Consider the following 19,129-nt stretch of genomic DNA (forward strand, 5'->3'; position numbering starts at 1 on the left):
GATTGGTCGTAAGCTATATTAATAATTGATTTTTACCCGCTTCACCAACGATATCTTTATTCCACGATCTTCGGCAATCCAGCTGGTGTTTACATCCAGCTGGTACCCACCACCAAAGGCGCACCTCTCCAACCGCCCAATCGACCGATGATGGCTTCCATGACTACATCAAGTGACCACTGTGAGATTGTATGTGCCTATAAACTCAGATGAAACCTTTACCGTGTATCACCAGGGATAAGCTTTTGGTGCTGGAGCCATTGCCTAAGTTCTCTGAAACCCCTCGCCCATAATCGCCTGCGCGGGTTAAGAATTTCAGCATAACCATACAGCAATGGCTGTGCATTGTGACGTAGATCGCAGCTACATAGGGCGTACGCCTGGAGATCGCTGCGTAGTGACCGACTCCGATGCGCATAACAGCCAACTTAGATTAACAGATTTTCTTAACATCTATGTACATAGAGTGTATTCGGAGCAGCAGGGTGGCGCAGTTCGTCTAACCGGTTTTCCTGATCATTTTCTTGTTATATAGCATGTTGCGTCATGGACACATCTTTGATTTTTTCAACCCTCTATCCCTTTTCCGACCATGCAGTCTTCCTCCCAGTACACGCGACCGACACTTCCACCTATTCGCGATCTGTTCCCAGGTGAACTTGACATATTGTCTACTATTGTGGCCGTGACTCAACTCTTTCCCCGTAGATGAACTCGCCAGGCGTCCCAGTTTACAAGGATCGCCATCTATGGCATTGGCAAAGCTGCGAGTCAGCGATGAAGATCACGATGATCCTTCCTCTCACAGTCGCTCTATGTCAAGAACATCTTACAGACCAGGCAAATATCCTATTTTTTTTTCTTATTTTGGCCGATACTTATGTATGGGTAGGATACTCAGAACCAAACATTAATTCTCACAGAGCTACATCTGATAGAGAATCCCATCATCTTCCAAGATTCGACGCACAATATCCTACGTCGCATAACCGGACAGAGTCGCCTTTTCTTCGAGAAGCACCCTCGACGGGATCTTCTTCGAGATCAACCCATGGCGATTTGCCTGACACCTATGATGCCCACAACCATTATTTACAACCTCGGCATAGACATACTGTACTGCAGCCATATGATTACCGAGATTCTGTAGCTCTCCATCATCCGTACAGCTCTACTGCTCTGCCTCGTCATAGGTCCGAAACTTCTAATTCTGAACCACCCGCAACATGGAACATTTCAACGACTATTCCGAGAGGCAATATTGTCGAAGACGATGAACGTACTCCTGTGGCTCGCTTTGGTTCTGATATCGTGCACAACGGGCCTAATTCTTCGGAGGAAAATGGTGGCTCTGCCAAATATGAATGTTCATATTGTGGCAAAGGTTTCAACAGACCTAGCAGTTTGAAGGTATTTGTGATAGCTTGTCTAATCCCATCGTAACACTCATTTTGTTTTAAGATACACCTTAACAGCCACACTGGAGAGAAACGTGAGTAGTTTATTCCCTCATTTTAAATGAAATAAAAGCAAGCGCCTGATGCCTTACATATTTTTAGCCTTTGTTTGTCCAGTGGAAAGCTGTGGGCGCAGCTTCAGCGTTCTAAGTAATATGCGGCGTCATACCCGCGTTCACGCGACGGTCCCGTATTCGGAATCTCATATTGTTGACGACGTGTCTTCATCATCAGCCATCCCGGAGTCTTTATCCCGAAAATGGCATCGCCGTCGAGATAGCAGTGTCTCTACATCGAGCAGTGGTAGAAGTAACAGCATTTCTTCGACCGAAGAAGATTAAGATCAGGACCATTGCTCCTCGAAACACGTTCCCATCAATTGTTGCCTGTATCGCCTCATACAAAATTCCCCTTGGTCGCTCACCTTTTATTTATTGCGTTTCGCTTATCCTTATGCTCTCTGGATCCGTTTTCACCATATTGCCCACATCCATCCTATCAGAACACGTTTACAATCTAACATGTATGTATTCTCTTCGCTTCACATTCATTTGTACGACATTTTCCCTGCCTGTGGTCCGGATACACCGCATATTTATTTACAAGCCTTTACCCATTTGTAAGATAATACTTTATAGACAACAAAAATTGTACTAGTCGTAGTAGTTACTTTCCGAAATAATCTTTAGATGCATCATGTCGAGCATGATGACGATGTACTAATCACCTCATGTTGTGGCTTCATGATCGCATTTTAGCCTTTACTTAAGGCCCAGATGAGATTATTTAATGTACCTGCATGCTCTACGTAATGGGCAAGTCAGTCGCCTTGACAGAGAGACCGTACAAGCAACCTAGAAGACATTAGTGGCATTCAGAAGATAAAAACTTGACCCTGCATATATTTGCAAATCGAGGGTAGAATTTACCATTGCGAAATGAAAAAAGTGAGTTGTTAGTAGTGTACATGCTGGGGGTACAGTTACAAGAATACACGTCTCTTCGCTAATTAATTACATAGAAATAGCACGGCCCAGCCCCACTTCTCGTGTTTCTCGAACGACTGGGCGCCCCCTTACAGTGCCCTTGACAGGCTTGAGGTCGTGTAAGGCGTCAAATGCTTTGTCGGCTCTGGTATAATCCAATGTGCGAGGACTCTTGTGCGTGAAACCAGCAAATGCTAAAGCCTTCCGTACGTCCAAAATTTCTGCGCCGTGAACCTTATGTCGAAGTAGAGGATCTTTGGTAGCATCTGGAGGGGCGCCATTGGCAGGTGCTAAAGGCTTGAAACGTAGAATGATTGAGTAAACTTTGCAGTGAAAGTGGAATTTGCCTGATCCATGTTTACCTCAGCAGGAATATCGTCGTCAAAATGGCGCGTGTCTTCAGGACTCGCAAGTTCCGGGCGGTAGGGCGCAGGGTAACGATGTATATTCGCCCAATCGATGCCTTTGAACCAAGGATGGGCCTATGCCTAACATTGAAGGGATTTATGAATGAATGCGAGAGCGCAGAGACGGACCTTGATGAGGTGCGCTCCGTCACCTTCTGAGGAAGTTAACTGTGAAACAAACCCACTTCTCCGCGCTTGAACGACCATGGAGTCGGGCCGCAGAGTAGAAGATGACGTTTGAGAACCCAATCGATCCTCCGGTTCGCAAAGCAGTTGTTGCATGAGGTTGACACCCTCAAGGGACACCTTCGGCCGAGAGGGAAAACGTAGGGATTGCTTCCAGTTCAATATCTTCTGTCTAGTGACATGCCGCTTGATGTGAAAATCAGGAACACTTCCACATGGTTTCCACATAGATACACTTACAGAGTTACTAACAAATGGCGGGAATCTATTACATGGCTGTAAGGCAGGTGTAGGGGAAGCAATAGCAAAAACTGACCCATATAAGCATTCGAACATGATAACACCAAGACTCCACCAATCACAAGAGTAGGAGTAGCCATGACCTCTAATCACTTCTGGTGACACTGACAAAACGTCAGACACAGATTTGAGTATGAGTGAGTGGACTCACTGTAGGAATTGGTACCACATCTGATTAAAGCCCGACTCAGCTTCGTGCCATTGCAAAGAAAGGGAATGAAACTGTACATACACAGAGTAGGCTAACTATAACTCTGAATGAGACCTGTTTCTTATTATGATTGACTGCCAAATCGTACCTTTCTTCGGTTTTTCTCGCGCCATGTAAATATACCCCCTTCCCCCTCGCCACCTCCCATTAGAAGTTCGACTTCCTTGGGATCCATTCGTTTGGTCTTTCTTCCGTCAGCGATACCAATAGGGTCTTCGAGGTCTATACCGTGCTTGTGGAGCAGATGTAATCTCTGTTGTTCATAATCTGGAACAGTGATTTATTTAGCGCTTATCAATGGAAGATTGAAACGAAACATGACCCACACGAAGTATCATGGGCCCAATGGAGATCAGTTCTGAATGGACGGTTAGAACACTGAAGCGCCAGATAGAATGTAGCGAGGGAAAGACTCACGCTAAGCCGAAATCGCTGAGCTTGATGTGTCCTTCTGGATCAAATAAAAAGTTCTGTCGGCAAAGAAATATAGATCAAATGTGTATGAGCGTTCCATAGAATACGCACATCTGGTTTAATGTCACGATGGATAAACCCGTGGCGATGACAGCTTTCTATCGCGAGAATCATCTTACGAGTTCAAGGTTAGTCTCGAGGGGTATGGAAATAATGTGGAATGGAAAGTGGTTACCTCGGCAACATAGAATCTGGTAAAGTCTTCTTCAAAGACATCCCTCTCTATCAGAAGGTTTAGCAAGTCTCCCCCGCCCATGTATTCCAGGACCTGAGCAAGAATGGTGAATTTAATAACACGAAATGAAATCGATATTAAAAGGGGCCGAGGTCGGTAATCTTGGGAACATAAATTGTTGATACTGACCAGATAAAGGTGGTCGCGGTCCTGAAAGCTATAGTAAAGCCTTACTATCCACTCGGCACCACCCGGGGTGTGAACCAAAGACGCAGATTTGAGGACATCGCGTTCAGCACGGACGTGGCCTTCCTGGCCTTTCCTCAACATGTCAGCTTTACGCAACTAAGAATGACGTTCAGCACATAGTCACTACACCTAAACATGCTACCCACCTGCTTCATTGCGTAAAGACTACCAGTTGACTTCTCTCTCACGAGAGAAACGACGCCAAACGCACCTTTAGTTGAATGGTGTTAGACAGCACGACGAGGTTGATCAAAAGAAGTGAATTCACCGTGCCCAATGGTCTTTAGCTTTACAAACGAACTAGCATCAACTTTTTGCCTTCTTTCTCGCAAGTAATCGGTCTCGTTTTGCCTCCATCGAGCCCGAAGTTGCTCCTTCTGTAGGTGGGTTAATTGCATCTCAGCCATATCCTTTTCCATAGCCAGTTTTCTTTGTTCTCGCGATGAAGGATGTCGGAAGAGTGGAAAATATAAATTCTCAAAATAAATGCGGGCAGCCACAGCTTTTTCCAAAGTTGCAAGGGATGGTGATATAAGTCTCGGTGGTTTTACAACCTGTACAGTCTCTAACGACGAGTTCGGATCTTGATCATCCACTTCTTGAACTTCAGGATGAGATCTAAGACCCCCCAAACGAAAAGTAGAATTTCCAGCTCTTCCTCCTGGAAGGCCTTCTGGGTAAGAGGAAGTAAAAATTACATTCTCCCTGGCGGCTGTCGTGAGAGAAGAGGAAGTGGCACTGGTGGTACTCATTCCATTTACGACGTGAAGCTGCCCAGAAAGGGGTCCATCCAGTCTACCGCCTTGAGACGGTTTGAGAGCGCTGACCACTTCGTTGATAGCCTTTTCTTGATTCCTTTGTCTGATATAATTCTTGATCGGGTTTGCCCAGTGAGGATCTTTGGATTGTTATTAGAGACTGAAGAGTGGGCTAGAACGGTCGACTAACCTCCAAGCTTTCCAACACCATCTGGACCCCAGCGCGTTAGAAGAGCTTCAAGCTGGTCTGCATCGGAGGCATGTACGAGATGACTGATTAAGTCGCGGTCAGAAAACAAAGTAAAGATGACTCTAAGGATCGTACACAAATCCTGTCGGTTTGGACACCATGTCTTTGCTGACACGCCGTCCTCTTTTGGGCATAGCCCGCGTAGTTGGGGTGGTATCCAACTCCTCATATCTAGGACCAGCAACAACAGGCTCAGGAGGGGGAGCAGCAGTTTTCCAGAGTAAACGAGATGGAGAAGGAGTAGGAATCATGGCTAAGAGGTCATAGAAGCCTTTGTGAAGGAACGTTCCGGCTGGAACAGATGTCGTCTGAGGCTCTTCGTAGTGGTCCGATGGAGGATAAGGTGCGTGTGGATGGTACGGGGAGGGTATCATATAGGGGTCGTGAAAAGAATAGATAGCATTAGGTATTGCAGAGGTATACTGATCTTGCCATGAGTGCACAGGGGTGACCTGGGCAGGTGGAGACGGTAAAGGACGCTGCCGACGGGCAGGGGTAGCCATAGAAAAAGAACAGCAAATGTTATAACGATTGGAGATGACGACGACAAGCTACAGTGTTCGTCGATGGCGGCGATGAGCCTACTTGGGCATCGTCGGGCGCAGAGCCGTGCCTCTACTGTCGCAGCAGGACAAGAGAGGCTGTTTATATCTTGAATGATGCTGATTGCAGAGGCGCTATAACATGATCCACGTGACATACAGAATATTACGTCATTGCTGAGCATCTATCCTTATACGGACGGTTGTTTTCCAGTCGCGGTTTGTCTGTTTCTTTTCTCTTCCTATAGCAAGTCGTTCTGCGCTGGGAATTCTCTGCAGATTGGATCTGCGTTGACACAGCGATTTGAATTTGTCAGTTTGCCTCCGTTCCTTGCTAGTGTGGTATTTATATGGCCCAATCATCCGCCTCGACGGATGGCCCAGTGCGCTGCTCATCAGTCAAGCCTGCCTGCGACATAGCATGAACCTGCGTCGGCAGTCGTGGGTCGCTTGGACCCCATGTTGGCGTGGATGCGACGTGCATTCGGTCGAGCTGGGGTAGGATCGATGACTCTGGAGTCTGCTTACCTACTGTTTCTATCTCAGGAAAACATGAGGCTTTCATAAACGATCATTTATTAAAATTCCTTCTCCATTTGAACTGGCAGAGCATCATCGATTCATCGTCAATCTTGCTATCATATCTGGATGAGGGACCCGGAAACGCGGTTCTTTTCGATACAGGTCCGTGAAAAGCTTTCCCGACTCGTGCCTTCTGGGCTTCCTACGAGGCTTAATCAACAAAACAATGGCATACCAACTACTGCCTTGACTTTAAACACATTTCTATCAGCACCCACTTGCCCACAACCTCCAGCATCTCGTATCTGATCTTCAGCAGCCACGCGCACCGTTCCAACCCTTTTCCATTCGCCTCGACAAAACCTCGTTGCATCTTCTGCTAGTGCATGTTCCCCACCTTGTTCTTCTTCCCCTGTTTTGACAACTTTTCTGTGCTGCCGAACTCTTCAGCGCGTGCATGCTTAAACGTGTTCCTTTTGAAGACGTTATTTAAGTTCGGACACTTCTTCCATTAATTTTCACCTCCTCCCATTTCCTTTTTTTCTATTACTATCTCTTTTCACTAATACTATGACGAGCCCCAACAACAAAGATCGATTCTATACGACTGTAGGCAAATCGCGTCGAAGCTCGCCAGGAGATTCACAAAATAGCCACGGTGCTTTATTTCAGACGGGACAGGGTGGGCGACCAGTGCTGCCTCCTCTTGCTAATAACAGCCCACCAACCTCACGTTTGACAGGTCTGTTCTCTCCATCCAATGTTGAAATATCGTCAAACTCAATTTCACTATCTTCACCGTGTACAGTGCCCGCTGGATATTCTAATGCGTATACACAGCCGCGTTCTGCTCCCAACAAGATTGGTTATGAGCTAAACCCACAAGTTCTGTACGGTACTCCTTACCAAGCAACGAGCGCCTGTGAGTAGACGCTCATATTGCCATGATTTTTAAACCCTTTGATTTCATTCATATCTTTTTTACAGCGCCGCAATTTCCGACCGGTTTTGGCAACTATGAAATGCATGACCGATATTCTTCTCCCCAACCTTCATATCCCGCGTTTCCGTCTAGGTCTTCAACGCCTAACATGTTAAATCCAGCAGATTCAAGAAGGCTCCCTCCGTTGTCGACATCTACTACTCCTCCTTTAGAGCGCTGGCAGCAAACTTCCTTTATGCCACAGCAACCTGCTAACTTCTTTGGTGCTTCTATTCGTTCTCCGACTGCCTCTTATCCCTCAGCATATGTTCCCTACTCAAGTGGGAACCACGATGTATATCCCTATCATATACAAGCTACGCATGACCACCTCTCTTCTATAAATCCTCAGGGTCATGCGCATGGACATGGACATGGGCATGGACACGGACACGGACACGGGCATGGGCATGGACACGGACACGGACACGGACACGCTCCGATGTTCGACGACCCGCGATCTACTTCGCCTTATAGCCGCGGCTCAGGATCGTCTCATCCTCCCCCTCCTCCACGAAATTACTCTCCTCCGCCGGTCTCCCCCACGTCTCCAGTCGAAGAACCAGCAATCAAAAAGAAGAGAAAACGTGCTGATGCCGCTCAACTCAAAGTCTTGAACGAAACCTACAGCAGAACTGCCTTTCCCTCAACCGAGGAGCGCATTGCATTGGCCAAGATGCTCGATATGTCAGCACGCAGCGTGCAAATATGGTATTATCCATAGACAAGCCTATAACCGTTTCTATACTAACGATGTAGTGCAGGTTCCAGAATAAAAGGCAATCGATGAGGCAAACCAACCGACAGTCATCGACTGTGGGATCTAGCTCTCACCACCCCTTCTCGATGCAAAATCAGCTTGATCCTATGACTGAGGATCTTGTTGCTCACCCCCCGTCCGGTTATGATACCGGGTCTGGAGGAATGGGGGACACGATGTACTTGACATCCCAAGAGGCTTCTCGATCCCATGCTCACTCTCAACACCACTACCACCATCATTCTTCTTCATCTCATCGAACACCCCGCGATTGAGAAGATATCGACACATTTTGTCAAAGTGCAAAAGCGAATACCGTCGCTCTTGTCCATCGTCGTCATCCTCGTAGCTACATCCGCTCTTTTGATCCTTATACCATGACCATACCATCTTAGAAGGCTTTCTTGGCCATTTAATTTATCTGCCCCAGTTTCATTAATAGCCAACCTAATTTTCTATCGCTACGTATTTGATCGGACGGATACTTTATTTTTGCCCTTTTCATTATTTGCTCAGTGATCGTCTTCATACCCCCAACCCAAGCGTAGTTTATTACTTATATCTTTCTTACCTGTCTGTTACAAATGTAGTTTCTAGTTTCTGTACTGTTTACTTCCATTCCTTTACTGTTTACTGTTGACATAATTGAGTCATCGATAGCATGGAGCTTCCAAGTAATGTTTACAGTTCTCGCCAAGTATACTTTTATCATCTGATCATCATCATTTGGAGTCAAACCACACCCTCTTCTGCCCTCTAATCACTATCACTAAAAATTGATGTTGTATTGTCACTCATGGCGAGTACAAACCTGTTGTGTTACCCATATTCATATCATTGAGCAAAGGACGGTATAGCATGGAGTGGTACACCCAATATAGTTACTTAAGTTTAAGCCATACATTACAGACCAATATAATAAGATCGTCAGACTTGACCCAGGACACCCTTTCATTCTAGAAGCCCCAGTCAGGGGTTTCTTGTTTATAGAAAGGTGAATTGCGCACAAGGAATCTTGAATCTAGGCCATAAAAAACACGCGTGTGATCAGGTTCCACGCAGCAACGAGTTCCGCCTTTGTAGTTTTCTTGAGCCAAGATGGCACTGGCGGTTATCAGGGCCAGGGCTGGAGAAACCAGGGACTGACGTCTGAGGCAAGCTTCCTGCCACAGTTGATGATATATTCGGTGTAGTTGTTGCGGGGCTTCCAACCTGTCCATTGAAGGTAACGGGTGGAGGACCAGGGACGGTGAAAGACACTGAATCGGCATAGATGTTTGGAAATGTCACACTTGCATACAATGCCTGCACAGTGACCAGTTGACTATCCGAAGGAGTGTTTGTTCCTGATCCAGTGATCTCAAGTTGTCTACGCTCAAGTTAGACGTTTTTCACCTTCATCCAGGTGGGGATACCACTTACGAACAACTAGGGTAGAATTGTGGTTCTGAAGAATGCAATGCGATGCTGAAAGATAAAGCCTTAATTAGTAGGTCAATAAGTCCACCACAAGTGAAGTACATTTCGTTCCGCATGAGCTAATGGAATTTTAGGTGAGTAGAGGGCAGGATCTGATTAGGGGGTACGTATGCCTACATATTGACCAGGTGCTAGTCCAGCCGGAATAGTGGAAACCCAGGAAAAGTTATCTATAGTAATCCGAGTAAGCCCAGTATGACCATCAAAAGAAAATGTTGACTAACTTGCGATCAGTTTGGCAGCTGCCCATTGCTTATTGGAAGGGTCGTAACCATCGGCGTCGATTTTGAACCAACGAGCGGTGTTCGCAGAGAATAACGAGCAATCGCCGTTACAAGAAGTCATGTACGTAGATACAGGCCCTTGGTGGTCTGAAGAGTGTGAATTTGTGACAAGAATATCGGCAGAAAGGCAATAGAAATACCAGCAGGCCACTGAAAAAAGAAAAATTATTTTGTGACCACATTTTAACACACAAATGCTCTCACATATTCCCATTGAAAGGTAACTTGTGATCCAGACGGAGCGTTGGCAAGAGCAGTGGTACCGACGTCGCCACCATGGTGGCATGCAAGATCCGAATCATTACCCGAAACTAGACGAGAATCGGGGTTATTAGAAAATAGATCTGATAATGTTTTGGACGTACCATAGCCATCGTTTAGCACTTTGCGGACAATCCGAGGAGGAGTGATAGCGTAACTAGCGGAATGTATCAAGATTGACAACCTCTAAACACGGACAGAGAAGTGAATGCATACGGATCTACAAATGGGTTCCATCCGGGATATATCTGCCCGTTAGCCACGACACTGTGCACAAATCCATGGCCAGCTATCAAGTGTACCAGTGAACAAAGCACAATGATTTTCGAAAGAGAGATGAGGAAGGGCGTCATTGAAATTCGCGCGGTACAGTATCAATTGGCTCCCGGGGTTCAAATAAGATTGTATGCGCTGTTTCCTTGCAGCCTGCGACGAGGCAAGGGCAAGGTACCTGTAGCAGTCAGTGTGTTGTCCGCAGCTTCCACCACTCGCTACTGGAGTTTACTTCGCTTCGAGGCAAAACCAAGCCAAGAAAACTGATCAATATCAGATAGGCGCACATACATTATACAGCACACTAATCATCTTGATAATGGCCAGATGAAATGGCGATTATAACGTAGTCCATAGTGCCCTTACAACATAGGGGTACGCAGGCTCATCACTGTCCAGTTCGACCTTCGTGTAACCCGCGCAACGTCTGTGAGAAGAAAAAGCTTAAAAAAAACTGCAACGGAGAGTAAAACCTGGATCCCATTAGCTGGATATACAGTGCATCGTGTTTGACTCATGGCCCGCGGAAAACCCATGAGGCTCCAGAATGGTCCCGGCGGATGAAAAAATTCATGTCGCATTGGCAATCCGCCTGCATGAATCCTCAAGCCGAGCAGAAACGTATCAAACGCCTGAGAAGCGTCGTGTAAGTCGGACACTAGCATATTGTAGAGCGCTGGACGTTGGTACAGCAGGTATAAGCCAAATGAAGTTGTCACCAAAAGCAAACCAAATGAGGCAAAAAATTCCATATGCAATTATATCAGAGATAAAAAGAAGTGTCTTGAATTATGTAATAATCTTCCAACTGGAATGAGGAGATATTTTAAAAGGTTAAGTACCTATTACATAGATCTAAAAAAGAAGAGAATAAGAGAACCCCAGGCAAATAAAAAAAAGCAAATAGCTCAGTCGCTGTCAGTATCCTCAGGTTTAGGACCTCCCTCACTGAGCCAACGCAACTTCCTAAGCCGTCTTCTCTCTTCCTGGGCCTTCTGCTGGTTACGCGTCATCTTCTTTTTCTTCTTGACCACGGGTTTAGGACCTCCCTCTTCATCTCCGCTGGCCACTGGGGTACCAGCAGCAGATGCGACGGGAGTCTGGAGGCGTGATCTGGCAGGAGTGTTGGCGCCACTTCCTTTAGGCGTTTTATCCAAGAAGCTGTCATCGACAACCGCGGCCTTTCCTTGGTGGGTAACGTGCCCGTTGTCCACATTCCAAATTTCAGGGCCTGAATTCAGAAAGTTAAGGAAAAAGAAAATAATGAGCAGCAAGACGCAACTTACACAAAGAAGTGATGAATTCGTGATTATGCGAGATGATAACCTGAACAACAGCCATGAGAATGGATAGGAGTGAAAGTGATAGTTGACTCACAACTGCACCGGCCCATTCCTTGATTGCCACAGCTAAACCACCCAGAGCCTCCCTGTCCAAGAAATTACTGGGTTCGTCAAGGATACATATCTACAGTAAGAAAAGTTAAAAACAAGCCTATCCACTGCGGCGTTAAGTACCTCACCTGAGGGTTATTCCAAAGGCAAGCAGCGATCACCAACTTGATTTTTTGTCCTCCAGACAAGCCCGAAATTTCATTGTACTGGGCAATGTCTCCATCAAGGCCGATATCCTCCAGATGCTTGCGCACAAGGTGAGCTGAAGTATCACGGGAACCGGCACCTTCACGGGACGACTCGAGGTCATCGAATTGTTGTACAATCTTGAAGAATCCCTTTTTGATGAGATCTTCACGGCCGACCCAAGTATTGTATTTGTGGTCCAATCCCCGCCACTTGACCTCATATTGGAAGGATTTTTTTAGTTTTTGACGACCCATAATCAACTAGGGATTATTTGAATAAAGCTAGGTATATGCCACATTAGAAAGATGCATACCTCGAGTTTGCGCTTGCTGCCATCCTTTCCAACCCACTCTTGTTCCATGATTGCTTGTTCTTCAGGAGTCAAAACTCGAGTCGCTTTCTCCAAAAGTTCACCTATCCAGGACTTAGTTACATTTAGGAGTTCATCAAGTTGGAGATACTAACGATCATGACCATCTTGGAATCGCCATTGAATATATCCAATTGGGGTCTTCTCTAAGTGACGTTCAATGTGATGGGTCGCATGCTGGGAAACATATCCAACTCGAAGAGCGGGATGCTTATAAACTGTTCCCTCTTGGGGGATGGTCTCACCCTACATCTCATTTTAGTAAACAAATGTGGTTAAAGAGAGTTGAAGCATACAGTGAGGAGCTTGATCATTGTGGATTTTCCAGCGCCGTTTGGCCCAACCACTCCAACTCGACTAGCAAGATAATGACCATTAGGTTATATAATCACAAAGGGAGTATTCGATTTACCTTGACAAAGTCAACGCACAACTGACGTTATATAAACTGGGTTTTGACCTTCCGGGATACGTGAATGTGCAATTCGATAATTTTAAAATAGCGCGCGTATTGCTTCGGACGCCCATCAGGGAACCCGGAGGAGGGAATGAAAATTTGACAGAAGTAGCAGCAAGGGTATAGTAGGATTTTGCCTCAGGATGTCTTTCTACGAAGGATGAAAGGTTTCCAGGATAATATACAAGCTAAAATCGAGGAACTGTTAGTAGAATTCTGTGACAACTGAAGGTCTACCGACCTTTTTAGATTCGTAATGTATGATATCTGTCGTGACATTATCCAAGAAACTGTTGTTTGTGGTTGAACGATGGTGTCAAGGGGGAGTAACATAAGAAACATACCCAGAGTCGTGACTGACGATCAAGCAGGTAACATTTGTCTTGCTTTTGAGGTATGCTTCGAGCCAGTTTACAGAATTACGATCCAACTAAAACGTGCTCGTCAATACGCCTGTTTTGTAGAAGACCACATCATGATCTTACATGATTAGTAGGTTCGTCCAGCAAGAGAAGATCAGCGTTGTAAAGCATAGCTCGAGCGAGCTCTAACTTCATTTTCCATCCTCCCGAAAGACCGCCAACAATATCAGCTTGGCGAGCGTCGTCGAACCCGACTTCAGTCAGTTGGTCCCTGATCTTTTCTCTGGAAACATGGGCTAAAGCTTTATCTGAATGGTACTCAACATCAAAAAGACAGTAATTGCAACGAGAGACGAGATATATACCGGCGGCGATGAAGTCTAAAACAGACAGTGAACCATCTTCTCCCTGTAAAGAATGTTCAACCATAACGCAGCGAAGTTGGTCTTGGGGTGGGAAGTTTTCGACTTTTCCGTCACGGAGTTGACGCATCAAGGTCGACTTTCCTGAACCATTGGTACCCAAAATACCGTACCGTCGTCCACGGATAAGGCGAAGAGTTGTATGGGATAAAAGAAGCAATGCCCCATAGGCCAAAGAAAATAGAGTGTCGCATAGTAGCTCGCCTTCGGAGGAGTCATGTTCTTGAGCAACGGCATACTTTGACTGCGAAATATATGAATAAAAGAAGTGACAAAAAATTTGATCTACGTACCTGGTCGATAGCCAAGAAGTGAGCGAGGACCGCGTCGGAAAAGTCATTGCTTCTGGCTTCATCGATCCAGATTGACATATACACAGCGATGGAGCGTCTCCAGACCTTTTTGTCGCTAAAGTTGCGCTTGAACACAACATCAGTGACAAGCTCGGCCTGGAAAGCCAAGGAGACTTCGAGGCCGGCGTATTTTGGGCGCTTGGGAGCATTCGGTAAAGAGGGGTTGCCCTCAGCCAATTCTTGAGGTAATACTGTTTTCAAAGTGGCTAAAATCACGGCCGCCTCAGCTGGGATGTCCCGGTGGACTGGCGGGGGTCCAGATGAAGATGCTCCAGATTTTAACAATGTCTTGAGAGCTGTGTCACCGAATGCACGAACCTAAGAAATTTTTATAAGAGAGATGAAAACGTATCTGGAGGGTCACTGTTTACCTCGGGGAATGCGGCTCCGGTAGCAATCTTTTGAACGCCGTCGACCAAGGGACTAAGGTAAGTAGCAGCGACATTCGGATCTCGTACAAGTTTAACGAGATTGTCCACCACCACGACTGTACGACGTTGAACTTCCATGCTCCTGTCGTTCAATGCACGAAGCAATAATGGCACAAGGACGGCCAATGCGGGGGATGTAACTTCGGCAACGAAAGTGGTGTTCGACAAGGCTTTGATACAAGCAGGTACAGAGTCTGGATTTGCCATACACTTCACTAGAACGGGGATATGTGGTATAAGATCTGGGTTGGCAAGAGTAGCACAGAGAGATGTGGCACATTTGATAGCAGCGGATGAGACCTATACTCAAAATATGAGGCGACAATATGTCATATAAAATAAGGCATCGTACCTCTGCTTTAGTATCGTGCATAGCAGATTCGACCTTGGGCAGAGTAACTCCCAGCTCCGCTGCTACGGCATCTCTAGCCGAGGTGACAAACGTCTTGAAAGATTCCAAAACGCCTACTTTGGTACGCCATTTTCCGTTCTCTAAAATCGACTCCAGTTGTCGAAAAACAGTACGAGTGGCTTCGGGGGGGAATAGTTTTAGGATTGCTTTGGTTGCTGCAGCTGCAGCGGCGCGGACTACTTCCCCCTTGTCCATGTAAAGATCAAAGATAACAGGAAGAGACGGAAGTAAAAGAGGAGCGATGGGGGCACCCAAGATTGTTGCAAGAGATTGGAAGGCGATAGCAGCGGATTCGCGTTCGAATCCCGATTTCTTATTGGTGGCGAAATCATGGAGGGTTTTGATGACATGGAAATCACTGAACAATAGTCAATGGACGCCAATAAAAGGTAAAAAGGCACGCACTCTAAGGACTGGGGTCCTTGTTTTGCTACTTCACGAGCGAGCCTATCGCCCGCAGCTTTGGCATCTGGGAGATCCAATTAGCACACGGAAAAGCGACTAAGAGGGCAAAGCTGGACCTGGCGCAGTGGGTGCTGTGCGAAGGGCATCAAAAAGAGGCGTAAAGGACGAAACTGAGGTATCAGGCATGGAAACAGGCGACATCTAAGGTTGGATATACAGTGATTACAGATGAGATCGAGAGACGGTTGTCCGCGAGTGCTGCAAATTAGAACAAATGGGTAGTCTAAAGTGTAAAAATCTGGCGATTAAGAGAAATTTTGGAAGGAAAGCGTCGACTTTGGGCGATTGAAGAGTAGATCGCGATATAAAAGCACTGCAGCTGCCTACAGGCCGGTCTAAGGGTAAGGATAAGAGCAGTCACCGCGGCGGCGCACTTTGATGTGATAAAACTTTCATTTCGGCACGTGGTCTGCATTTATAATTATCTCATCGATCTCACTCTCTATTTTTACACTTGCTCATTCAAGCGCCCAGACAGAAGAGTCGGTCTCAAGTTGCGCAATGTATACTCCTTTCACGGAAACTCCTTTGTATCTCCTATTAGAAGGTTTCTTATCCCTTGGTAAGGAGATCTACTGGTGGCCCTTATTTAAATACCACTGCGACTGGTAGCCCAATCCTAAATACCACCACTGGGCGCATATGGAGTCCAACTTACCACTCGTCATAGGACTAGCGTCCGGATTTGCTTTTCTCAACTTGCTCTTGGTCGTCACATGGTATCTTTGGGAGCGCAATCGGAGAAGGAAGAACAATAGGCGGGTCGACGCGGAGGACAAACTCACTGCCCTTAATCCAAGGCATGCCAAGCTACAGAAAGCAAGACGGTCGAAGTCGAAGCCCAAGCCCACGATTACCTTACTGCCAGACAATTGGCACCAGTATGCGCGCACGGGTCCCAAGTCGCATCCCTCCTGCATATCTTCCCCGCTTCCTATACACCACAGCCCTACCAGGAACCTTGCGCACCATCATCATCCTATGGGATTATCTTCTCTACGGAATGAGCTGTACCCGACATCACGGATGAACTCTGGGCGCAGAAATTCGCTGGAAACAGTGTCGGTATACTCCACCATGTCTGCTCCCACCCATCTTCATGACGAGCTTCTGTCGGACACCCACGATTCACTTTCTACAGCTGTCAACTCCCATGACGATCCTTACTTGGACGATAAATATGCCGTATTACAGTGTGCGGAGTATTCTCTCCCAAGGGATCGCAGGAGCCCGCTTTATTCTATCCCTGAGTGGGAACAAGATGTCTTTGATAGAGGGTCCTCACAGTGCTGGAGCCCATATCTGACGAACAACGCAAGGGCTGGTACCTCACCGATGTTCCATGAACAATGTCCCGCTTCTCACGGGACGAATATCCATGGCTTGGATGTGTCTCCTTTGAACATACGGAAACGGACACCGTCACCACCTTTTGGGGTGGTCAGACACTTCCCTCCCGCTCGCCCTCCACGGTGTCCTTCTCCTAACCTCCCATCGCCTTATTCTCCATGATCACATACTTTGATAGTTTGATTGTTTTTTATACTGACTAGTCTCGCTATGTAATAGTATTTCTTAGGATATTGGAACTTGGAATGTACATTGTATTTGCAACCAGTGACTTGATATCGAAGTATTCATTCCTCGTCAGGGTAATCAACTTTATCGTAAAGGCGGAGAGTCTCATTCCAATCTCTCTTCCTCCTTCTCTTAATTGAAAAATACCTGGCTTTACTATCCCAACTCCCTTGAATCCTTCCCTTCTCCTTACCCCCAGCATGCGAGAAGTAGAATTCAGGGTCATCTGGTAACCCAAGCTTCTGAACAGCGAAGTTCATCACCCGTGCATGTAAGTCCTTTCGGTTTTCACGCATGGTTTTCAGCGTCGATTTCCCAACGAGCAGCAGTCGTAAAAGTGAAGAAAAAGCACGGAAAGCAGCTACTGCATCCTCGAACCAACGCAAGGTCATCCACATGAAGGCCGGGACCAAGAAGAAAGTCACCAGTGCGAATGGCCATGTGAAGGCAACTGCAGTAAACCACACACAGATGCCTGACATTAAACCGTAGATCAGCTTGTACTGAGCAATTTCATCCCATGTGTCGAATATTGGACCTGTTTTCTTGAAGTTGTGAACTGCATAGAAAGTGGTCCCAAACACAGGAAACCATAGAAGTAATCCAGGAAGAGATATTGTGAGTAAACAAATAGCCCAAATGAGCCTAACAAGCATGCGGGAAAGGATAGTCCGTCGAGAAAGGGGACGACGTATTCGATCGTCTTTAATGGACAGTTTAGCGAGTTGGTCCTGATATATCTATCAGATGATAATGAGTATCAATAGGCTTACGGTGAATAATAGTTGATTTACCTTTAAATCGTGTTGAAGTTTTTTTGATCCATCATCTTCTGTAGATGCAAGAGAGTTTTGAAGAGTTTTAAACTCGTCAATGAAAGTACGGACAATCCGGACATGGTCCCCTAAGGTCATCATTGTTCCCAGAGGAGCATACATTCGTGCGGCCAACTTTGCGTTTCTAATGAGATCCCAGGAGGGGGCATCAAAAGTTCCACTGCTAATTTTATCGTGTAATTTGGCCGTTACTGCTCGGATATTGGCAAAATCAACTGGTTCCAATAATTCTGGATTATCCTGAAGACGAATGAATAAGTTGTGAGAGAAAAGATGTCAAGGTTAATTACCTTCGGTGTAAAGATCATAGGGGCGTGAAATGTCACCAACACATCGGACCGGAAATGTTGTCGATGCCTTAAGCCCGCCAATGTCAACTGCCATAATTAAAAGAGAAAAGAAAGAAAGGGTGCACATGTAAGTTATTGAACAAGTCTGGACGGAAATCTCGAAATCGGGATTATCCCGATTTCTCGACAAAACATCAGATACGAGGCGGGCAACTGTAATAAAAGGTTCAAGATTCACTTCAACATCCCCATAAAAATCTTACTAACCTCCTGTCTTGAGGGGCGCGATTGTTGGATGATAGCGACTAAGCCCCTCTGGAAAAAGACACACAGCATCACCATTTTCCAGAGCCTAATAATATGAGTACAGTGGATTTCGGTTAAGCAAAGCGATAAAAGTGCAACTGACCATCATAAGATTTGCCATGACTTGAGAATTGTCAACAGTGCCATCAGGTGAATCCTTCTTCCGTTGCAATGGGACAGTACCGGCCGATTCGATGAGCCAACTCGTAAACGTTGGACGGCCAAATTGGGTGGCCTTTGCGGTCAGTCGCAGCATATTGCGTTTCTAAAACGAGTTTTGAGCTTTGCATGTATTCGGTGTGTATGCTAGGTAAATACCCATGTTGGAATAGAAGTGACAAGGAGACTAAACTGATTGAGAATCGGGATGTAGTAAAGACAGACAAAGGACTTACAGAGCATCAGTCAGTGAATTGCTGTGATTCGCACAGACAATGCTACACAAGCATATTTTAATATGAAGACAGTGGTCCAAGGAAACCCACGAAATCGTTCATACCAGGGTCTCCCCGTCTCTGGAATAAGGTCGGCATTTTCAATGACAATGGTTCCATAGAAAATCTTTAGAACAAATCTGAAGAGCAGCCTAGATGCGGTTCGAGTGGAGCATTAATTGCGATACTTCGAAGCTCATATGACTGGAAAAGACTGTACCGGATGAGAGCGTACGACCAGGGAGTTGGTGTACCTTGCGGCATACGTTGTATT

General features: G+C 46.1%; 5 protein-coding genes across 5 annotated transcripts; 2 read left to right on the forward strand and 3 right to left on the reverse strand.

The window, feature by feature from the left end:
- Positions 1 to 708: 708 nt before the first annotated feature.
- Positions 709 to 1,798, forward strand: JR316_0002096 (Zinc finger protein C25B8.19c; the record flags this gene model as incomplete). The annotated part of the gene is made up of 3 exons (XM_047887891.1): positions 709 to 1,410; positions 1,462 to 1,492; positions 1,560 to 1,798. The coding sequence occupies 3 exons, from the start codon at positions 709 to 711 to the stop codon at positions 1,796 to 1,798; spliced, it is 972 nt and encodes a 323-aa protein (XP_047752814.1).
- Positions 1,799 to 2,470: 672 nt separating this feature from the next.
- JR316_0002097 (Serine/threonine-protein kinase CBK1) lies at positions 2,471 to 5,956 on the reverse strand (the record flags this gene model as incomplete). The annotated part of the gene is made up of 16 exons (XM_047887892.1): positions 2,471 to 2,740; positions 2,806 to 2,925; positions 2,980 to 3,222; positions 3,277 to 3,301; positions 3,353 to 3,440; positions 3,488 to 3,578; positions 3,636 to 3,814; positions 3,874 to 3,905; positions 3,965 to 4,017; positions 4,073 to 4,135; positions 4,197 to 4,289; positions 4,386 to 4,541; positions 4,592 to 4,656; positions 4,714 to 5,343; positions 5,394 to 5,476; positions 5,529 to 5,956. The coding sequence occupies 16 exons, from the start codon at positions 5,954 to 5,956 to the stop codon at positions 2,471 to 2,473; spliced, it is 2,619 nt and encodes an 872-aa protein (XP_047752815.1).
- A 1,131-nt stretch (positions 5,957 to 7,087) lies between these two features.
- On the forward strand, positions 7,088 to 8,534 carry JR316_0002098 (Homeobox protein YOX1; the record flags this gene model as incomplete). Its single annotated transcript, XM_047887893.1, has 4 exons — positions 7,088 to 7,259; positions 7,326 to 7,439; positions 7,505 to 8,210; positions 8,264 to 8,534. 4 exons carry the CDS (start codon positions 7,088 to 7,090, stop codon positions 8,532 to 8,534), a joined length of 1,263 nt encoding a protein of 420 aa, XP_047752816.1.
- Positions 8,535 to 11,464: 2,930 nt separating this feature from the next.
- Positions 11,465 to 15,552, reverse strand: JR316_0002099 (mRNA export factor elf1; the record flags this gene model as incomplete). The annotated part of the gene is made up of 17 exons (XM_047887894.1): positions 11,465 to 11,787; positions 11,843 to 11,882; positions 11,934 to 12,023; positions 12,079 to 12,399; positions 12,453 to 12,553; positions 12,605 to 12,755; positions 12,806 to 12,866; positions 12,922 to 13,154; positions 13,208 to 13,256; positions 13,311 to 13,396; positions 13,452 to 13,636; positions 13,694 to 13,994; positions 14,044 to 14,421; positions 14,475 to 14,834; positions 14,887 to 15,304; positions 15,352 to 15,415; positions 15,468 to 15,552. The coding sequence occupies 17 exons, from the start codon at positions 15,550 to 15,552 to the stop codon at positions 11,465 to 11,467; spliced, it is 3,246 nt and encodes a 1,081-aa protein (XP_047752817.1).
- A 1,496-nt stretch (positions 15,553 to 17,048) lies between these two features.
- JR316_0002100 (putative acyltransferase) lies at positions 17,049 to 19,119 on the reverse strand (the record flags this gene model as incomplete). The annotated part of the gene is made up of 10 exons (XM_047887895.1): positions 17,049 to 17,729; positions 17,784 to 18,065; positions 18,116 to 18,182; positions 18,241 to 18,328; positions 18,383 to 18,467; positions 18,525 to 18,686; positions 18,740 to 18,767; positions 18,817 to 18,858; positions 18,921 to 19,007; positions 19,076 to 19,119. The coding sequence occupies 10 exons, from the start codon at positions 19,117 to 19,119 to the stop codon at positions 17,049 to 17,051; spliced, it is 1,566 nt and encodes a 521-aa protein (XP_047752818.1).
- Positions 19,120 to 19,129: the final 10 nt, after the last annotated feature.

This window comes from Psilocybe cubensis, chromosome 2, assembly GCF_017499595.1.
Source record: "Psilocybe cubensis strain MGC-MH-2018 chromosome 2, whole genome shotgun sequence".
Classification (NCBI taxonomy): Eukaryota; Fungi; Basidiomycota; class Agaricomycetes; order Agaricales; family Agrocybaceae; genus Psilocybe; species Psilocybe cubensis.